We start from the raw sequence: 20,815 nt of genomic DNA, 5'->3' as shown, positions 1-20,815 counted from the left end.
TCTATGATTGCTGAGGATTCACACCTAGCCAAGTAATGAAAAATAAGATATTCCCTGATGATACTGAGACACACTTCTCCAGTCTTTTTTATACTTGGGAACCAAGTCGGTTTCTGTACACCGTACAAACCCACACCCATTTTGAATTATTTTGGATGATTATATTTTGATCCAGGTTGCACTTAAGTGAAACCATGCCCCAAGCCTTTGTTTCGACCATTTCCAGCTGATCACTTTGAAAGCAAAAGTGTAAGTTGTTGCTGTCATGCTTGGACGACTTCCTTCATGCAGCCAGACGTTAAGCATTTATGTGAAAGGCCACTTGTGTCAGGCTGGATTTCAGGGTTGACGTTTATCCTGTTAAGTATCAGCGGCCAGAGCCCTTAACATGATTATTATTGGACCGAGATGATTTTTCCTCAGATTAAGTCAAATCCACAGTTTGAGAAAAAAACATTGAGCGCAGTAGGATTTTGCACAACTACATTTTTTCCGCTTTTTGGTTTGGTCAGTTTGTGGCTCCAAATGACCATCCTGAGCTCTATCAAACATCACAAGACATTTCTTTCTTTTAATAAAACTCCAAACAAAAAGTAGTAACAGTAACTCTGGTTCAGTCCTTGTTAGTGGTACTTTCAGCTTTGCTGGTGCTCCTTTGAACTTAGTTGGTAGTGTTCAAGCGTGGGAAGCCGGTGAGGGATTTTTTTGCTTGTCACTGCACTAGAGTCTGGTTGGTCAGATTTGCTTTGATTTGTTAGTAATTAGTTGTTAGTTAGGTATTGTATTAGAAGCCTAGTTGTACAGTTACACATAGAGTATATCACTGTTTTCTAAAATAATTAACACACCCTTTTAAATTTGTAGTGCTCTATATTTTTACCTTTTTTAACTTTGCACCTCCTGAGCAAGAAAAGTTTTTCTCTTAGGAGTTGGCCCGGACTCTCCTGCTATCCCATTCAAAAACTGCACACTGCAATTGCACACAATTGCAACAATGCATTCCCTGTATAAGAAACTGGTGTTACTATTTTGTGGCAGGCATTGTCACACCACCTCTCCTTGTCTTTTGTCTTTCAGGAGGCTGGACCCCTCTGAGCGTCCGCTCCAGATGCTGTATGACTACCTGGCAGCTATGGGCTATGCAGACCCTGTGCGAGTGCAACAAGAAGCAGCCAACTCAGACCTCAGCTGTTTGATCCGTTTCTACAGTGGTGAGTGCTCAACCGCAGGGGCCATATTCCCAAATCGTCCATATCTGCTGCTGATCAGTGGGATCTGGTAGGAGCCCAGTGTCTTCCTCTTAAGGCCTAAAAACAGAGTGCAGGAGGTCAAATGTTCCAAAACTGTTTTATCACATCCTCTTTTGATCCTGTGTGTGTGTGTGTGTGTGTGTGTGTGTGTGTGTGTGTGTGTGTGTGTGTGTGTGTGTGTGTGTGTGCCAGTGCACACACACTTTCCTCTAGGTAAAGGGAAGGCAGTTGTTGTTTGAGGCTCTCTGATAGTGATGCCTCTAGTATTCAGTATAGCCTGAGGTACCACAAACACACTCCCACCATGGCCTCATGATGAGTGACTTACTATCCTTCATCCTGTGGTGTTCCTACATCCCCATGTGGGCTGCCTTTCACCTGCTGCTGTCAACATGCTCCCATGACCCCAGGACTCGAGTGATTAAATGTCCCCGTGTCAGTGTGATATATTAATCCAGTAGCAGAATGGGTGTGACTCTTTGGAGAAACCAGTGACAAATTTTTATGACACTGACAGTGGGCCTAACATGAACTGTGCACAAGCTCCACATGACTGTATGACTCCATACATAAACCCACAGACATCTCTAGCTGTCCTTCTTTGAGTCTGTTTGTTGGTCTAATGATACTCTTACAGTTGCAGCAATTAAGGGATTTGCCATTAAGGGTAAATGGTGAACGATGTTCTGTAATGCGTCTCCATTTAATTAACTGACTGGTGTTCCTGCTGAGTCAGTGGAACTTCTTGCGTTCTGGGTTAGAACTGCTCACATGCTGCTGTGCCAGAGAAAGAGGAAGACTGAGCAAACCACAGCGTCTAAAGGGCTCACATGTTATTCCTCCCACATAAAGTACACAACCCTCCCTGCAATCAAATGCTGCCACATTGAATAAAAGTACATGCTCAACACAAATCTCGGCAGCTTTGTATTGAGATTCTCTAGTTGACATGGCACACACGAGGAGACTTTAAAACTTTAAGATTTAATTTGTTTTTTTAGCCATGTGAAACGACAAGATCACACTCAGATTTTCCCAGCTGTAAAGATATTACTTGACTGACATAATTGTGAGGGCTCTGACATTTTTGATGCTCAGTTGGGAAACATAAAATTTGAATCCTAGACTTCTGTGTGATATATGATACCATAGTGTCCTGCTTTATGTTTTGTTGACAAGTAAACACTACACAGTCTTGATAATCATCGCTCATCAGAACAACATTAGGGTTATACTTAGCTTTTCTATTGTGTTTTGTTTTTTCTGACTACAGCTAGCCTCTTTAGAATGAATACAACTTTGTCTTTATATGTGTTTAGTAAAACAACGGATGTTTGTTTGTTAAGCTGTCAGATCTCAAGTTCACTGTGGCCCCAGTCTTACTCCTAGTCTTTATGTGCCCACTGAAACTGTTGTTTGCCTCTTGCCAACATAAGAACTGATCGGATCTTGGCTACTATCAGTAGTCAGGCCACATTGGCCGGAGTCTAGCCAGGCCCCTTGGAGACTTCCTGCCTTCTTTTGTTAACTCATGGGAAAAGAGGACCAGGAACCAGGCATGACTGGTACTCAGGAACTCTTAATACCCAGCTAAGGCCAAGAAGACAACTTGATTTGGCCAATTGATTCCCATTGAACTGGGAAAGAAGTACCTGGTAGTATAGTTTGCAGGTTGTTGTGGTTGTGTTGAATCATCTCAGTATGTTCACCCACTTTCCTTCCAGTCATACAGCTTCACCAGTCATCCTCATGTTTTGGCTAGCACAAGAAAACCCTACTTTTTCATTCCCACCCACAGTGGTGTTGTAGGTGGGCTGTTTTGTTGAAACACACAACAGCAGCCTTATTCTGAGATCCCTCTCTCAGGTGCTTGCTTGTCTAACAGCTGTTGTCAGGGCTAATAATCTGACTAAGCAGATGAGGAAAACTGTGGCACATTAGTAAGGACTGTAGTGGTAGTTATTAGATAACCTGTGGGATTGCAAGTTGATTAAAAGGTATCTAGTTGTGCAGATACCTTTCGTTTTATATACAAAGTTTTGGATAACTGTCTCTGGGGCTTTTGTTTTTGTTTTAAAAATCAGTGGTGGCAGCACGTCTTTCCACAGAAACAGTGTTTAGAATATATTTCAGTCAAGGAAATATTCCCTGAAAGAAAGAGGGAAATATTGTTTTTTTTTATTTATGTTTTTGCAAACAGTGTGAACTGAACCTCTAACAATATTACAAAGAAGAAGCAAAAAACATTTCTGCTATATTAAGTCTGTCTACCAATATTTTTTCCTGTGAAATAATAGTTAGGTTTACCTCTTCAGGCCTCTAAAAAACATTCAAATGGATCTGTCTGAAGAGAAAATTTGCTCTTTCATTAAACCTCTTGGCTCATATAGGCAAACAATCAGAGGCACTGGGATATAAGCAGACATTGGTTGGTTTGTTATAATAAGTCAGTGGTCTACATGCAAAGAGAAGGACTTGCTTTTATTTTATATGTTTGTGTGCTCATTTGCTTATTTGCATATTTGCATGTGTGTGCATTTGTCTGCGTACCAATTTATCCCAATGTTTTGTTTTTGGCCTTATTTTCTCTCAAGCCAATTAAGTTTTTCAAAGTGCAATGCAGCAGGTAATTTATTAAACTTCACATCCCCTTATTTGTTCAAGAAACTCATCGTGAACCTTCTCCACCCTGCTTCCCACACACACACCCTCCTGCTGTGGTGCACAGATGAGATGAAAACAAACAAGGACAAGGGAGTAAACATTTCTAAATGCTGACTTAATAGAAAATGCTCCTAGAGAAAACAACTGCAGAGACCTGATGGCCAGTGGTTCTCTGTGTCGGCCCATTCAGCTGCAGCACAGACAACGCCTGCCGTAAGCTCTGGCGCTTGTCCACTGGGCTCTGTTCCATCTCAGCCTGTGTGATCTCTGTCTTACATCTCTGTCTCTGAGCTTAGAGACCTGAAGCCGCTGTGCATAGTTCATGTCAGGGCCACTGTCAGTGTCAGAGCAGAGGGAAATAAGTCATCTACCAGCAGTGTGAACCCACCTAATAAGTTATTGATTTGGCTGGTGCTGATTTGCCAGTGAAATTAAATCTAAATGAAGGAGTTTGGATGTCCTGAGTTGTGATCACATGGGCGGTGAACTAATGTCTGAAACTCTGAGGCCCAGTGGTTTATCATAATAATCATGTCCTGGAGGAACAGAAAGACTAACATCACAGTGCACACCAAGTACTAGTTTTCCTCTTCGTTTTATGGTTGAAAGGGAGAAAGAATTGGTTCATAGGGACAAAAAGTGGAGAAGCAGTCAGACTGAGATTTAAGAGAAAAATGAAATTCTATTCAGATCTGGGTTCCCACAGAATTGCCCCGAGCAACAGAGCTCTGCAGAGAGTGGGCTCTCCCTGGTTTCCTGCCAGCTCCTTATAAAATGCTGTTTCTGTGATGGAGTTCTGTTTTTCCTGAGGATTTCCTCTTTGCCATTTAAAACCTGCAGACTCTCTCTAGACTCATGGTCAGTTTTCAAGTCAGATGGCTAACTGCTGCTGAAAAATATCCACCATTTTAATGGTCTGTTTTAATGTCATCTGTATTCAAAAGCAGTATTCAGTTGTGTGTTTTCCATCTGTGCTCTGCACAGTGCAGGCTTGCTGTATTTCATATCAGACTTGAATTACTTGCACAAAGTTTAAAGTTTAAATAGAGGTAAACACATATCACCAAGAGGAGGCATCTGGGTGGTGGGTTGAATTTGAATTTGTTGCCAAAAAGAGCTTGCTGTTCTGAGTCAAATCAGACTGTGTTTCCGCCTCCACTGACCCCCTACTGCATGCTAACGCAATCTATGCAATCTTGAGCAGGACAAAAAAGCTCTGGGATACAGGGAATAGTCTGTCCAAATGAGTGCTCTACAGTTGCCTTGAAATCATCCCATATGTGATTAAAATCAGATTAAATAATGTGTAAATGCCCTCCAGTCTTTTGACCATAATATACAAAGAACAGTCATTTTATATGTTTTGGGGTAAATGTAATTTTCCTTATCCTTCCTACATTGATGAATCATTTTAAAGGAAGCTTTCTGCATTCTTTTGTTCTTTCACTTTGTTTGAGTGGTGCTAACTCTTTCTTGATACTGGCTGAGTGCACAGACATTCTTTGAAAAGTGATGGTGAAATTGCTAACATACATTTTGTATGCTGTCATACAGTTAATCAACAGTTGTTCTGAATTCTAGATTAAATTTCTTTTTTAGATTCTCAGAATAAGACTGCACCTATCAATTACATTATATAACCATCATTATATAATTCTCATAATTGATTAATGTGCAGTTTATTTTCAGTCAATAAAATATCAACATCAATTTCTTAGAGCTCAAGGTAATGATGTCGGATGTCTTGTTTTGTCTGTCCAAAGGTCAAAAAGCCAAAGACACTCAGTTTATAGATATTTTTGGAGACCATAATTTTCATTCTATTATATTTCAATGTTCTTTCAATTGACATTGAATAATCTACTAATATTAGCTGCTGTATTTGTAATATTCAATACACCATATTATTAATGTATCAGTTCATAGTTATAGTAATATATACTTATATATATGAAGACAACCGGTTTCATTCACCTGAAATTATTTTTTACTAAATCCTTACTAGCCCTCCACCCTCTTCAAGTTCCTGAATCACTTCCTCTCTTTTTTTTATCAACCAATCACATCATGTCTTATCATGTCTCCTATCCGTTGTTTCATCTGTGTCTTTGTCCATTTTAATTCTTCAGTGATAAGCCATGCCATGTGAAGTGAGATGTCTCTGAGTTTGCAGGCGAGTGAAAGCCACACACTTGGGATGAACAGAGGAGAGAGAAGAAGTTGTACAGTCGACTCTCTGATCTGTCACTTGTCACACTGTCCCAGTGGTTTGGCAGCTTCTCCAAGGAGGATGTTGGACTCAGGTTTCTGATTAATTCATTGGAAGCTGCACAGCCTCTCTGTGGCCTAGCTCCATGGGCCTCCCATTGCTCGGTCAAAAACATCAACAGAAAACAGTGTTACACAACACTTATGGCCATGTCACTAAACCCCTCTGGAGCCACGGGAAATGGTCAACATTATTCGTCATCATGTGGGATGGGACTGATGGGACTGATTTGGCTGGTTTGCCTCAGAGCAGCCAGAGGTTGGTAGAGACAGTATAGAGGTTTACCAACTCACATTGGACTTTGATTTTGTGAGCAACCTGTTTCCCTAGCAACAGCCCCACAGACCTTGAGGGATAGCGTGCAATGTTTGTTTTAGAAGCTGTCTCTTTATGGCTGGGACTTGATTTCATAAATAGGCCAAAGATTTTCAGACGGATGGTTGTATTGATATGGAAGCGCAAAAAAAAAAAAGTAGAACAATTTTGGATGAGTTGCAAAAACAGAAAATTACACAATTTTACAAGACATAATGTGCCTTTTCACATTTTCTACAGTTTAATTAATGTGGTAATCTGACTGAGCACATACCTGTTACCCATTGCTCTGTTGAGCCAGCCCAGTTTAATTGCATTTTTTGTAGATGACAGTTCTTGACCAGGTTCCATTCCCTCTGAATAACACCCTCACAAAGAAAAAAAACACCTTCTTTGTCAGGCTAGCAGTTAGCAAATTTTTCCTGGAGAACCCCTACCTTGAATCTGCGATTATTTTTACCATCAGTTTGCTTCATAACTATATCCCACAGAGGGTGGGTATCGAGACGTTCAATCGCGAAGTGTTTTCATTAAAAGGCAGACCTTAAATTTTTTGCTTTAGACGGTAATGCACTTCATCCATGGTGACAACAGTTGCTCTCTTGAGAAATACTAACTTCTGTCACCTCATTATGAACAAACAAAGCAGTGGGACAACAGGCAGTCAGCCCCCATTGACATTGCTTTCGTTTTCAAGTCTTTGGGCATGCATATTGTTGTTTTCTCACGCTCAGAACACTTAAGATTTCAATATTAACCTAGAAATTACTCAGTTACACTAAAACCACAGTCTGCCGCTGCCAGCAGGGGTGGTTCTTAGTATGTGTCAATGTCAGTACACTCACACAAAAAAAAAAAAGTTGTCTGTCTTAAAGTGTGGAGTTTAAATTACATGTGTACGCTACCACTCCTTTAAAGAAATTAATAGAAACCAGCAAACCAGTGCCAGATCACTTGAGCTAGTGCCTGCCTTTATGCCAATGCTTCACTGGGTTGTGAAGTACTTACTCTGCTAGTTCCACTACGTCTGTTTACTATGACAGCTGCCCATCGCCCTTCAGTCCTCAGACAGACTTGTTGACAGGCTTGTTGATATTTATCTGTCATATCTGTTCTTGTTAGATGAACAATGTCATCTAAATCCAGAGAAGCTTTAGTAAAACAAATGTAGTTTGTAGAATGAGATATTACCTGTGATGAAATGGACGGTTGCTGAATCTTTAACCAAACCACTTCTTGCTGGTTTTAGGGTTGTCTAATCATACCTGCTTGCAGTATGGATGTTCAGAATATTGATAAAGTAGACCAAACCAGACTGTGTGTTAACTTCCTACAGGTAGTATTCTCAAGAACGTAGACCCTTGACAGCATAACAAAGCTAGGTGTGGAGTGCACTTGTTTCTGGTGATGCACTGTGCCAGTGAGCATCCTTACAACCTGTGTCAGTTTGTAGCGAGTGGGTGCACGAAGATGAGTTTGTTGATGTGCACACTGCAGTGGGCGAATGTTTTGCTTAATTACTTGTTTTATTGAATTTATTATATTGGTTTAGGTTATAGGTTTATTCTAACTTACTCTTTCAGCTGTCAGTTGTGCAGATATAATGATCCTCATAATGATAGTAATTCCTCATATTCACACAGTGATACACAGGAAATGGCAATCACAGAAATATATTATATTTCTTAATCTCCACTAGGACAGGGTATCGTTTGAAATATATTTGTACTAGTGCCAATACAATACCTGTGTTTCGGTATCAATACCAAAATGATTTTGATAGCTTACTTGGAGGAATATAAACATGTTCTGTCAAATCTTTTGCCTTCTCAAATGTTAAATAACAAGAGCAACCATATCAAGAACTGCCCAAATACAGTGGAGTCTATGGAGCTGTTTGATTAAATAAGGGTATGAGCAAGCATTTGATCCAAGCTATTTTGATTGATACCGAAAAAGCACCGACCTACAGTCCAGGTGTTTCCCCTTTTTGGATCACTCTACCCAGCACTGATCCTTTGAGGGTTTGTGTATCTAGTTTTCTCTCAGAGTGAGGTGACACCCAAGGATCAGCCACTGCTAAAGATCTGCCAGCCAGCCAGCCAGTTTGTTGTCAGAAGCACTTGGCTTGTTCATTATCAGTTTCCCTGGTGAAGAAAAACATGAGGAGGCTTTCATTTCATTTGGATGCCCTTGTGAAGTGAAGGGGAAGGTGGAGAGAAAGAGCAAGTCAGACAGAAAGAGATAGAGAGAGAGAGAGAGAGAGAGAGAGAGAGAGAGAGAGCAGATTGCCAGTGAGTGGGTTGGTTGGTTTGAGAAAAAGTTAACAACAGCGGACAAGAGGCTGAGGCCGTGTCTCCTCTGTGCTTATTTGACCTGCCATTAACCTGATTGTACTTGAAGCCTGGCAGAGACAGCAGCACTGCTGTCTGGTGTGTTCTTCAGCAGGGGTCAGCTAAGGCTCCCTGCTGTGCAAGTTGGCGTAATTGAATTGAAGAGAGTGAAGTCTAATGTGACAAAACCCTGACTCATTCATCAATATGGCTAATACTTCTTCCAGGTTAGGACAGCACTGGGATCGACACAGAGAAAGCATGTGAAGGAAAGAGATGGACATATTTTCCTACAGCATTCACAGGACACTTTGGCAGTTTGCCTGCTGTTCACCTCAGCTTTGATGTGTTGACTGGCATGTTGATTTCTCAAATCCAAGTCTCATCTGTTAAGACCTGTGAGGGAGGGGGATTTTTTTTTTTTCTGTGTGTATTATGAAGAAAAGAGCTTGGATCCTTAATTGCAATAATCCTTTGAGACGTTATGGCTCAGACAACTGACACCTAAACGCGGCCCACAGCCATGTATTACAGACTCAACCTGACTGAACCTGACTGGTACTGCCGAATAAGACCTGAACCCAACCCAAAACACTAAGCTATTCTTTGTTTATATCATTCATTACTGACCATTAGCTCACCAGGCTAAAATAACACAGTGACTACACGACTTGTCTCTTTTACTCTTTGTGCACCTTCTTGCAATGTATGACATGAGTTGGATGCAGATGGTTGGTACGGTTATACAGAGAAAGAGAAAAGATTCTCAGTAAATTAAATTTAAAGTAATCAAACCTGACTTCAACCTGAGCCTGAAGCTTTATGCAACAAATTGCCCTAAATGTGTTGAACAGCAGAACTCTGATATAGGTTTAATTCAATAGATTTTTAATAATGGAGTTAATGGATACACCTTTCCTTTCGCTTACTGTAAGGTTAAACTTGTTATCGTTCAGTGAGATCTATCCAGATGTACAGTATATGCGATAATATGGGCAGTGTCCATCCTTAGGGCTGATGTAAGACCAGTTCCTGGAATTACTATGCTGAGGAGTTGACTACTCTATGGGTGATATCATAGTGACCTGTGAGTATCTATGTGACTTCATTTTCTGGAAACCTCCATCTTGTTGTCAACTGCAGAACATTTGCTATTCATTATTTAATTCTCACAGGAGGGGTGGGGGTCCTCGTGCATTAGATCGATGTCTGTAGATCTACACTAACCTCTGTGTGTGGGTTTTTCTTCCAGAACATCCAGTGAATGCAGACCAGCAAGAGCGCACTTTGCTAAAAGGCGTATTCAGCGTCAGGAAGGGCAAGACGCAGCTGCACAAGTGGGCAGAACGGCAGGTCATTCTCTGTGGCACCTGTCTAATCGTGGCCTCTGTGAAAGACAGCCTGACTGGGAAGATGCACATCTTACCCCTGGTGGGGGGAAAGGTGAGAGTTCAGTGTTTGGTGGTCAGTTGAACTCAAACAGTGTTACCCTTTCACTTTCCCCTGGGCAGAGCCTATGCTCCAGGCTGAGTATAGATACTCTACAACAACACAGCTGTGTTGAACAGCTGGATAGAGTTAAAAGATGATGCACTCTGCACATGCAGAACTGTGTCATCTAAAGTATTGCATCTCAATCTTTTAGGCTGTTTAGGCAACAGAGTACATACAGGTTGTCTTTCCAACTTGAGAAAATACAGCGGTTTTTCCTTTAATCACAAACTAATAAAGTAACCTTTTTATTATAATGAAAACCTGTAATCTCCAGTCTTTGACAGAATATAGTTGAAAACCTTGGATCTCAAAACTTGGCAAAGCTGTAGTCTTAAGTGAAAAAAGTTCACTCTAAATTACTTTCAGTATATCTCTAAAAGCCCAAACAACAAGGAGCTTGATAGTCTAGTAGGTAATACTATATAACTGCAACTCCCCTAGATGGTGTTCAGACAGGGATGCCCCCTTTCCCCTTATTTTCTTTTGCTTTGTATTATCAAAAATTTCCCTTAAAGGCTCCAATTTTACACATTAAAGTCTATTTACAGGTGTTGGTGAATTATACAAAGTGAACAGTTGTATAGCAGAAATCTAAATTGCAACAACATGTGTCATCACAAAATGAACACTGAAACAGCATATACTGATGTATAAGAACTAAAAATGTATTTATTGTTTTACAATTTTTTACTCCTTTTACCATCACTGTAATATTGATTTATGATAATCATCATTTTCCATTTGTGTTGACTTTTGCAGGGTTCCTCCTTATCATATCTGTATATTGTCTTTTTATTGAGGTGGAGGAGGTGAAGCGGAGGCAACACTGTCTGATGTTCAGCTCTGCGGGATCACAGGCCCAGACATACTTTGTCAACTTTGACACACTTGCAGACTACCAGCGATGGCATCGGCAGGCATCAAAAGTAAGCAAGAGACAAAGAGTGAGTGTTACTGTGTGTGTAGTACACAATATGTGTCTCCTATGTTTTCTCTCAGCAACTTTGTTTCCGGTTACTCCCACTGGGCTTGTACTTAAATCAGAGATTAGATGTTGGGACTACAGTTGCCTTTTGCTTTTTGAGTCGTCCAATCAGAAACCGCCTGTCTGAGTGTGTCTGATTGGCTCCACAGAGGCAGACTCTCAGCAGTGTCTGGCATTGATTGAACAGCATACCCATATTCACATAGTATAGTATAGTATAGTTTATCTTTTTTACTTCGCTTAGAGGACACTACAGCCCTCAGCAGTAGAGTTTTTGTTATATAAGTCACTATAGATTAGATGATGCTGAATGACCCAAACACATTTTTGTATGTGTTTTATATACTGTGCATCTATCAGAAAATCTTGCCAGGTTTTCGCAGCTGCTCTTCAAAAAGTTCATTGTGTCTGTTCTGCTCAGCTTTCTTTGTCTCTAATATCCTAATTAATGGCTATTGTGCTGCAGCTCCTTCCTGGAGCTGAACAGCCTCAATGAGAACCTCCACTGAGACAGAGCCAGCATACAATTAGCTATGGAAGGAGAAAGCCAACAGAAAAAAAGACAATCCAATTAGTTGCAGATTCATGCTAAGTCCAGGATATCTCTCTACCATGGTGGTATGGATTACTGGGTTAGAGTTGCCTGTTAGCGCACTGTGTTTAGGCTGAGACTTAGATGAGAGGTTTCTATGGAGACTGGGGATGATGACTGATGAAGGTTTTTGGTGGATTTGGGCCAGTGTTTATGCTAGATTGCATAAATTGTAAGAGTCTGTGTGTGTGTGTGTGTGTGTGTGTGTGTGTGTGAGAGAGAGAGAGAGAGAGAGAGAGAGAGAGAGTGAATCAGCATGTGCATTGGGGACTTCAAAATGAGCATGCAGGATAAGAGTTCGGGAGCGTAGAGATACATTATAGAGCAAAATATCACAATTTGTATTTATAGTAACTCAGAATGTGTGAAATATATTTCTCTAGATTACTTGCATTTTTAAACTAATTATGTTACATTGATTTTTTGGCTCACTAGCAATTGGTGCCGTTTATTGCAAATGAGAGGAAGAGGAAATATACATTTTAATATATTACCAAAGAAAAAGTAGTGTTTTCCAGATGAAAGTCGCTAAACAAGAAAGGTATATCTCAAAAACTGGGTAAAAGTTACACATGACTGCTCCATTATACAAGAACATAGATGACGTCAAGATTCAACTTTATAAGTTGTAATTTACAAACTGTATTGAAAGCGTAACCCCACCTATATGTCAGCGAAAGTTGTGTGTGTAGTTAATAAATAACAGTGTAAATCATTATTCAGTTACCATCAGAAACACGGTATAAAGACACTCCTTAGTGTTTAAAAAATCAGACTCCACAGAGAAGGAGGAACTATTGCAGCCACGGTCAGTGGCATCATGAGATTTTAAGTGTGACAGCTCACAGGACTGGAAATATTGATCAGTGCTGTCTGGCTGGACTAGATATTCCTTAAAAAATGGCAAAAGCAGCCAGCTGACGAGATTTTCAGCTGTCCTGTTAACAACTCAGAAATGTGATAAGTTTAGCTGTGGTCAAAAGTGCTAGTTGTGCAAGTTTGTTAACCACACAAAATGAGACTGTCCTGGTTTCTCAGCTCTACAGGAAATGATCCAGTTCCATGTATGAATCACTGAATCGTTGTGTAGTATATTTGTTGACCACAGTAATTGGTACAAATCACTGAGCCTCCATTCATGCTATGAGATTTTATTCCCTTCCAACACAGCTGTTATTTTCGATGGACCTTCTCCCCTTTCAGTGTGTTCTCTGTCCTTGTCATCTTCCTTCATCACATTGCTTTAAAATGTTTCACATTAACATGGTTTAATTACTATGCAAATAATCTAAAACAGCTAATCTGTCCTATTTTCTTTTCTAGCTTTAATTCCTCTCTGTCAATCTGTGCCCATCACTCACTCTCCTATCACTTAATTACTGTTTTTTAAAGAGGAGTTGCTTTTTAAAGTGGCTGGCAGATGAGTTGTTTTGTGGGAGATGTGCTGTTTTGTCTTTGACATCTCTAAAAGCAGTGACGCGATGTCACGCTCTGCTGAGCGGCCGTCCCATTTTCTGGGTTGCTGCACAGTGTGCAGCACTGTAGTTAATGGAGGAGACTGTCCTCAGACAGTCATCTCTGAAATGATGGAGGGAGAGCAGACTGAGATTTGAACAATGCTAAAACAAGCACAAAATCACACATGGAGATGCAATCACACACTTCTCGACACTCATGCAGGTTAGTTTTGCTCCTTGTGCGAACATTGTGCATCCAGTGTTTATTCCTTGGGGGCTTACTACTATCTTAGCCTAACACAATGCAATTCGACAGTACAACCAACTACAGCCTTCAAAATGAGCATAAGCTTTGGTTTTCAAGGAAAACTGAACATTATAATCTTCATTATGTTAGGAATTATTGCAGGGCTGTTGTATGAGACTGCATTAGTTTTAGATAGGTGTACCTGATAAATTGGCAACTGTAATTGGCTCATATTGGAGTTAGTCTGTTTGCCATTTAATTCACAACCAGTGTGTTTCCCCTGAAAGATAAACTTTATTGCTCTGGAAACTGGGGCATTATCTGTCTGAAGAAATTTCTTTACAAGGCATTTGGATGCTTGTATAATCTGACGCAATATAGTTGGTTCCACTGTCCATTGTCACAATTTACGTAAGGTAAAGACTCTTTAAGTAGTGGAGCCTACTGGTGTATTTTTGAGCTGGAATTCACCACAAGGCATGTGGTGTTGGTAAGGTTGCTCCCTGACTGTGTTGATCAAAGGCTCTTAGTATTCATGTGCAAGAAGGAAAGTAGTTTCATTTTCTTAATATAATGGGTCAAGGGAAAATGCTGGCTTTTTTGAAAATTTGATTTGATTTGGCCTGAGAGGAAGTCATTAAAATTTGATTTATTTTGGTCATATATTGTAAAGATCTTAATGCCATGTGAGGATAAATTACAAGTCAAACCAATTTACTTTAATGAGAAAATGCAGATGTGTATATTGATAACATAGCTAATGGCTAGTTGTTGAATAAAGCAGAAGGTGGTAGCTAAAGCGAGCTAGGTGGCATAGTTCTTAATTTTAGAAATTTCTCCTGACAACTATGTAGTTGTGCCACTTCTGAAAAGTGTTATTTCAAAAACTTTAGAAAAGTTTTGATGTCTGTTTTTGGTGGTTAATTTCTGTGGCTTGTGTCTGTATGGGTGTATAGGTGGTGTCTCAGACAGTCAGCATGGTGGATCTGTCTTGCTACAGTCTGGAAGCAGTGCCTGAGTATCTGTTCTATAGCCAGGACATCACCCATCTCAACCTGCGACACAACTTCATGAGCCTGCAGGGCCCTGGAGGCCTGCTCAATCTCCCCAGGTAATCACACATTCTTAACCTGCAGAATTTTACAATTTTCAATAAAGGAATGGAACAAAGGACATTGTCGTTCAGTCCGAGAACTCAGGATCGTGTCCTTATGATGGAGGATATTTGCCTTGCTGAAATATATTTCAGCACAAAAGAGAATCTTTACTGAATTTTCAGTAAGGTGCTGTAGCTGACTCAGTGCTGTCATCAGTCAAACCAGTTAAACTTTGCCTGAGGAAAGCTCAGCAGTGGTCTTAACTTAACTTAACTAACGGATCAAAAAATTAGCTAGAGTTGGCTTATAATGACATAAAACCTTTTGTTATTATTGAATTTGTTCATTAAGACAGTGCTGCATTGTTTGATAGTCAAAGCATAATTTCTCCTGACTTTATTGTTGCATTTCCTGCAATAATAAAAAATAAAAACATATGCTCTTGACCTCTGAAAGAGTGCTACAGTAAAGCTGCAGTATGTCGCTCACCACAAGTCTTCCACAATTATAATCGCCAACTTTCCAGCTACTCAGCTGTTTCACTGTTATACTGTGACATGATTTTTGTGATGCTCTTTATGTAACCATCACATCTCTTGCTCATCACACAGCTTATGATCCTCTTTCATTTATGCCAGATGGATGGAAACAGAGTGAGTTCCACACAAGAATTTAGCTTTGTGTCCAGTTCTGCATAGGAAACTGAGCTTATTTAAACTAGATGGATTTATGAATAGATGCAGTGCTACTAAGTGTTAATCATCTCCAAGCCCTCTAGTTCCCGTTGTATGCCTCCAGCATTAGTGGTTGGCTTGGTGTGTGTGCGTGTACTATGGTATTACTGAATATATTATATTATGTAAGGGCCTATTCTGCTACTTGCTAAGAAGAAGATTTAAACTTTAGCGTCTTACACCCCTCTGTTTTTGGTGCTCACCTCTTTTTGTCTGTAAATTTAGTAAGAATAAGCATGGATTAAAGCAGATGGTCTGTACTCTGACCAGTGTTGTGATTCATGGCAGCCACCTCCACCACTCACAGCACCTGGGGGAACAAGAGGAACATAGAGTTAATATGGAAGATCTGACTGTGCAGCAGCACGGCACCACCTCATTCATCACAGTCCAGTCTCTTGGACACGTGTTACAAATGTTTACACACACACATCAGAATTGATGCATGGGATGTATTTTTTATTTGAAACAGCCAGCTGAGACCGTAGGAGATGACAACATAATTTATTAACAAAACAAGCACACATCAGTAGAGTACTTTAGATCATCTAGATCATCTTCATCAAATGTAGTGAAACAGTGTATGACTGGCCAATTTAAATCTATTTATGGCATCAGCTAATAATACTATTTCTCCAATGGGGGTGATTTGAATACTTTTTCAATGTGAACACTGTCCTTTCTTGCCTGCTGCTGGCTGTTCTTTCCAGCTGCTTTTTAAACTGTCTTAATAACATGGTACAAGCCTGAAGCACAAATAACAGCACAAAACTCCCACAGTGGACCTGTGGGGAATGAATCTACAGTATCTAATTTTCCACAGTGTTCACCATGGATTTCAACAACTGTGGTTCAGCCTCAGCTGTTAGTTTACCATATGTGTTCTTTTCTATCCACATCCTTTGTCCACTGCATTCTCCTGAGGCTCAGCAAATAGCTTTGCAGATGAGACAAGCTAATACCTGGTGCTCATCTGTCTCATAGAATATTCCACAGAGAAATTTACCCTTTTTTGGCAAAGGGACAGTGCATCATCTTAATCAAGTGTTGCCAGATATTGGAAGATCCATCCAGGAACATTAGGCTATGTTATAACACAGATATTATCGATTTAGTTTTACTAAATGAGATAGGCAAAAATCTGAAAAATCACAATAAACAAAACAAGAAAGAAGAGGATGTTATTTGTTTTTGCAGATTTTTTTGCTGTCACCCCATATGTGCTGAAGGTCCATCAAGCTGTTCTGTCTTTGTTTAGGTTTTCCCAGCTGAAGAGCCTGAACTTGTCTCACAACCGTTTGGGAGTATTCCCTGAATGTGTGTGTGAGATCCTCACCCTGACTGAGCTCAACCTCTCCTGTAATAATCTCCACACTGTCCCTGTACAGATAGGCAACCTTCAAAGGTGTGACACGGTAACACACACAAACATAGTAAGCATTCACTTCATACATTACACACAGTATATTAATATATGCATTAGGATATAAGTTAGGATTCTATTTGATATTAGAACTGTACATTTATAGCAGCACATGAAAAAGTGCACCAACAAATTCCATAAGACATAAATCCTAAATACAACCACACAATGAAACCCTGCACAAATTGCAATTCGTGCCACCTTCAAAGGAGATAATGACACCTGTGTATGCGAGTTTCGTATTAAGCATGAAACAACAAATAATATAGCTGCAAGCAGCAATGTGGGGGCCAAGCAGTCCAGCAGGCCAGAGTTGCCATGGAAACATGATGTCATTATGTCAAGAGCATGGTTGTAAGCACTCACAACAAGTTTCACGCCTGTTTATTAAAGACTGGCTGAGATTTTCTTGTTTTGCACCTTTGCCGCCAATTTTGATGCTGTTATGGTTGAATGCTTTCGCAAATCAAAAATCCATGTGATAACTTTCTTGAGTCTTGGTCTGAAGATTATTACCAACTTTGGATTTTGGGCTTCCTCAAAATGGGTTTGCCAAACCATGTTCCCAATTTAGTTTCAATAGATAAAAGCGTTGCCAAGGTATGACCTCCCTTCCTGTGTTGTGGCTTTGCCGCAGTTTGTGATTGGTCGTGACAGACGAACGCTTTCGAAAATCAAAAATCCATGTCATAAATTTTTTGAGGCTTGGTCTAAAGATCATCTGTGCCAATTTAAGTGAAGATTGGACAAAGTCTGTCCAAGCAGTGGCAAAAAAACACTTTCAAATAAAATCCAATATGTTGGAAAAATCAAATTTGAAATTGAAATTGACATCATTGAGGGATTGAACTCTGCTTCATCCAAGGAATTCAGTGGTTTTTCAGTTTTGAATATCGGGCATAATTTTTAAAAATTTACATGCATTACATACACCCAACTTTGACCTTTTGGTGGCGCTAGGGTGCTTGAGGCACAGAGGTGAAACTTTGTGAAAAGTGTAATGGGAGACTTCCCAATTGCCAAAATTCAAAACTTTTTACCGTGTGGTTCTAGGGGCTGGCAGAAGAAGAAAAAGAAGATAAAGAAAAGGTAGAAACACAATGGGTTCCTACGGAGCTTCACTGCTTGGCCCCCAATAATCACAAAATGCCCCATAGGTGCATTCAGCACAAAATTTAATATACTTCATTATAATATAATAACATAATCAGACAAATAGACATATTTGTTCTACCCCTCAGAAATTAGTCTCAGCACAATGATATTTTCAGAGCAAATCAACAGAAGAGAAACAACATTGAAAATAACATTGAAAACAAATTAGCAAACAGAAAACACAGTGTGTTGCCCTGTTTAAGTGTTTTCCAACTAAGAGTGATATTATCAGTGTTCAATCAGAAATACGAAAGAGAATGATTTATTTGCTGTGATATCGTTTTTTAAAATCTTGTTTATTTCTTTTTTTTTTATGTTTTTTATTTGTATAATGCTATTTGGATTTGCTTTTCTTCATTTATCTCATATTATTTTTTATTACACATAATGCATGTCCTCATAAAATCTGGATTTAGGTTTTTTAGGGAGTCAGTGAAATGCATAAAATTGAAATAGTTTGTTATGCAATCAGATTAAGTCAGGACAATAAGTCACACTAGTTTTCATCCTGTGTTTCTACCTAATGTAGGATGTTGCCCAGCAGACAATGACTATAACTACAAATGAACACAAGCAGTTTTTGACCACTCTTTGAAGTAGGAGCGAAAGCAAAACATGACTGTTTTGACCTTTCATCTTGTAGCCTGCAGACGCTGTCTTTGGATGGAAACCACCTCAGCTCGCTGCCTGAAGAGCTGGGTGGCCTGCCCCAGCTCAACAGCTTGGGGTTCTCCTTCAACAACTTCTCTCATATCCCTGCTGTGCTGGAGAGATTGAGTGCAATGGACAAGCTGGCCATGGCTGGGAACAGAGTGGAGAGTCTGGAGTTGTGCACTCTGGCCAGATTGAGCCACCTGAAAAACATCGACCTCCGGTAAGAGGCCAGCCTGGGAACAAACAGCGCTCAGCCTCTGCATAGTGCACTGTCTCTGTGTAGCCTCTTTCTTTCCTATTCCGCTCATCTTTCTCTTCCTCCTCTCTCAATATAGCTATTGTCATTGTGTAGATAATGTTGGGTCAGTATGTGATCTGGAAACTAAAGGGAGCCCCTGTCACTGTCAATCATTCGGCAAATGGAAGTACAGGTGGAGAATATTCCTACACTGCCATGTATCTCCTCTTTTTATTTCTCTTTCCAGCATCGACAGAGAGATAAATGTCCTGACACAAAGACTAGTCTAAACCGCAGCCATTCCTCCATTCCCCACCACTCCTCTAAGCCTCACCTTTTTTTATTTAACATTTATTTATAGATGCCAGGTTTGCTGAGCACAAATGTTTTTTTCTGCATTGCCCTGCTTCGCTCCTACACTCACACCTGGGAGCTGCCCAGAGCTACAGTCATACGTAGTTGTTAGCTTCTTAGCAGCTCCACAGGAACAGCTGGGGGCTAAGTGTCTTGCTCAAGGGAACCTCTTTGGCAGATAAAGGAAGGAGGGGAAACGTCGACTCATTGATTTTCCTGTCAGTCTGGGGATCAAACCGGCAACCACTGCTCCACCCACAGCCAGCTAATAATTCAACCTTGGGAGAGAAGTTGTGGTTTGGCAGTGGCAAACTATTTATGAGGGCAAGGTACATCTGTGGTGGATTAGTGGGCTGGCAGCTCTCATAAAAGAGAAGTTGTTGTTTATTAACAGGATAGATGAGATCAAGAAGAACCTGGACCTCAGCAAAGTGCCTTTCCTGACAGTCATGAACTCGGAATTTCTCCGCTCTTTGTTGACTGTATGAAAACTGTTAAAGTGTAGATTACCAAATATGAAAAGGCAGATCTGATTTTAAAAAAAAATGATACTGAGGGGGAGTCAATGGAGTTACCTCTTGGATGCTACTGATTGATTTTCAAGCCTGAGGGACTGATGTGTGTAACCTCTGTTAAATGTGTAATTGTTTAATTTCAGCATTTTCAAATTCACACTAATTGGCCCTAAGAAGAGTGCTACTATGTTTGTTGATTTATTTGCATGCTTCTCACCATATTTTCAAATAATTTGAGGAAAAGAATGCATGTTATTGCTTCTGGCTTCTATAACACCTCCAAGCAAGATGACATGCAGATAAAAATGAGCTTTAAGGTAATTTTACATAATTTAAAAAAAATATTGTACAGAGTCCAATTCCACTAAAATAGAAGTACATTTTTAGGAATTTTAGAAATATTTAGCCACAGTAATAGCAATTGTCCCTCAGTCATGTATGAGATGATCTGTCATTGTGAACCTAATTGTCTAAAGGTGGAAGGAATATTTAACCTGCTAATTTTGCAATCACAAATACCATAATACTATTTTAATTTGTCTAATTTTAGCAAATGTGACATACCACATTTTGCACATTGTACTTCCAGCACAAAACATTTTGTTAGATGGGACAACAACTTTCCATCAAAGGTTTGCACCTCTGCTCCAGCGGTAATAACCAGTAATATTTAATCCCTTGTACTCTCTGTTGGATGTAGGCTGAATGGGCTGCGCTGTGTGAAAAGTGATAGTCCAGACGCAGTGAGCCAGGTGACCCAGCTGGACTTACGGGACAACTGCTTGGACTCACTAGACCTGAGCTCCATCTGCAACCTGGAGACTCTGCACTGCCAGCGCAACCAGCTGGGGACACTCACACTCAGCGGTTTCACACTGCGCATGCTTCATGCCAGCAGCAACCGTGAGTCACACAGAGTGTCAGCTAGCTGCTATTATTGCACGACTGTCTGTTTGTCTGTGTGTTCAGGCCTTTCTCCCTAGTGATACATTTATCTTATAAACACACATATGAATGGTCCAGATGTTTAGCTGCTGAT

General features: G+C 40.1%; 1 protein-coding gene across 1 annotated transcript in view; it reads left to right on the top strand.

Annotated features, from left to right (window-relative positions):
• phlpp2 (PH domain and leucine rich repeat protein phosphatase 2) overlaps nucleotides 1-20,815 on the top strand; it is a 39,391-nt gene that overhangs the window by 6,416 nt on the left and 12,160 nt on the right. The window contains exons 3-9 of the mRNA XM_056381282.1: nucleotides 1,078-1,211; nucleotides 10,084-10,274; nucleotides 11,126-11,251; nucleotides 14,563-14,717; nucleotides 16,696-16,842; nucleotides 18,659-18,889; nucleotides 20,477-20,679. Of these exons, the coding sequence (XP_056237257.1) occupies nucleotides 1,078-1,211; nucleotides 10,084-10,274; nucleotides 11,126-11,251; nucleotides 14,563-14,717; nucleotides 16,696-16,842; nucleotides 18,659-18,889; nucleotides 20,477-20,679 (1,187 nt within the window). The remainder of the gene's footprint in view (nucleotides 1-1,077; nucleotides 1,212-10,083; nucleotides 10,275-11,125; nucleotides 11,252-14,562; nucleotides 14,718-16,695; nucleotides 16,843-18,658; nucleotides 18,890-20,476; nucleotides 20,680-20,815) is intronic.

This window comes from Seriola aureovittata, chromosome 1 (assembly GCF_021018895.1).
Source record: "Seriola aureovittata isolate HTS-2021-v1 ecotype China chromosome 1, ASM2101889v1, whole genome shotgun sequence".
Classification (NCBI taxonomy): domain Eukaryota; kingdom Metazoa; phylum Chordata; class Actinopteri; order Carangiformes; family Carangidae; genus Seriola; species Seriola aureovittata.
The sequence above is the reverse complement of the archived record's forward strand: the minus strand, read 5'-3'. Positions and strand labels throughout refer to the sequence as shown.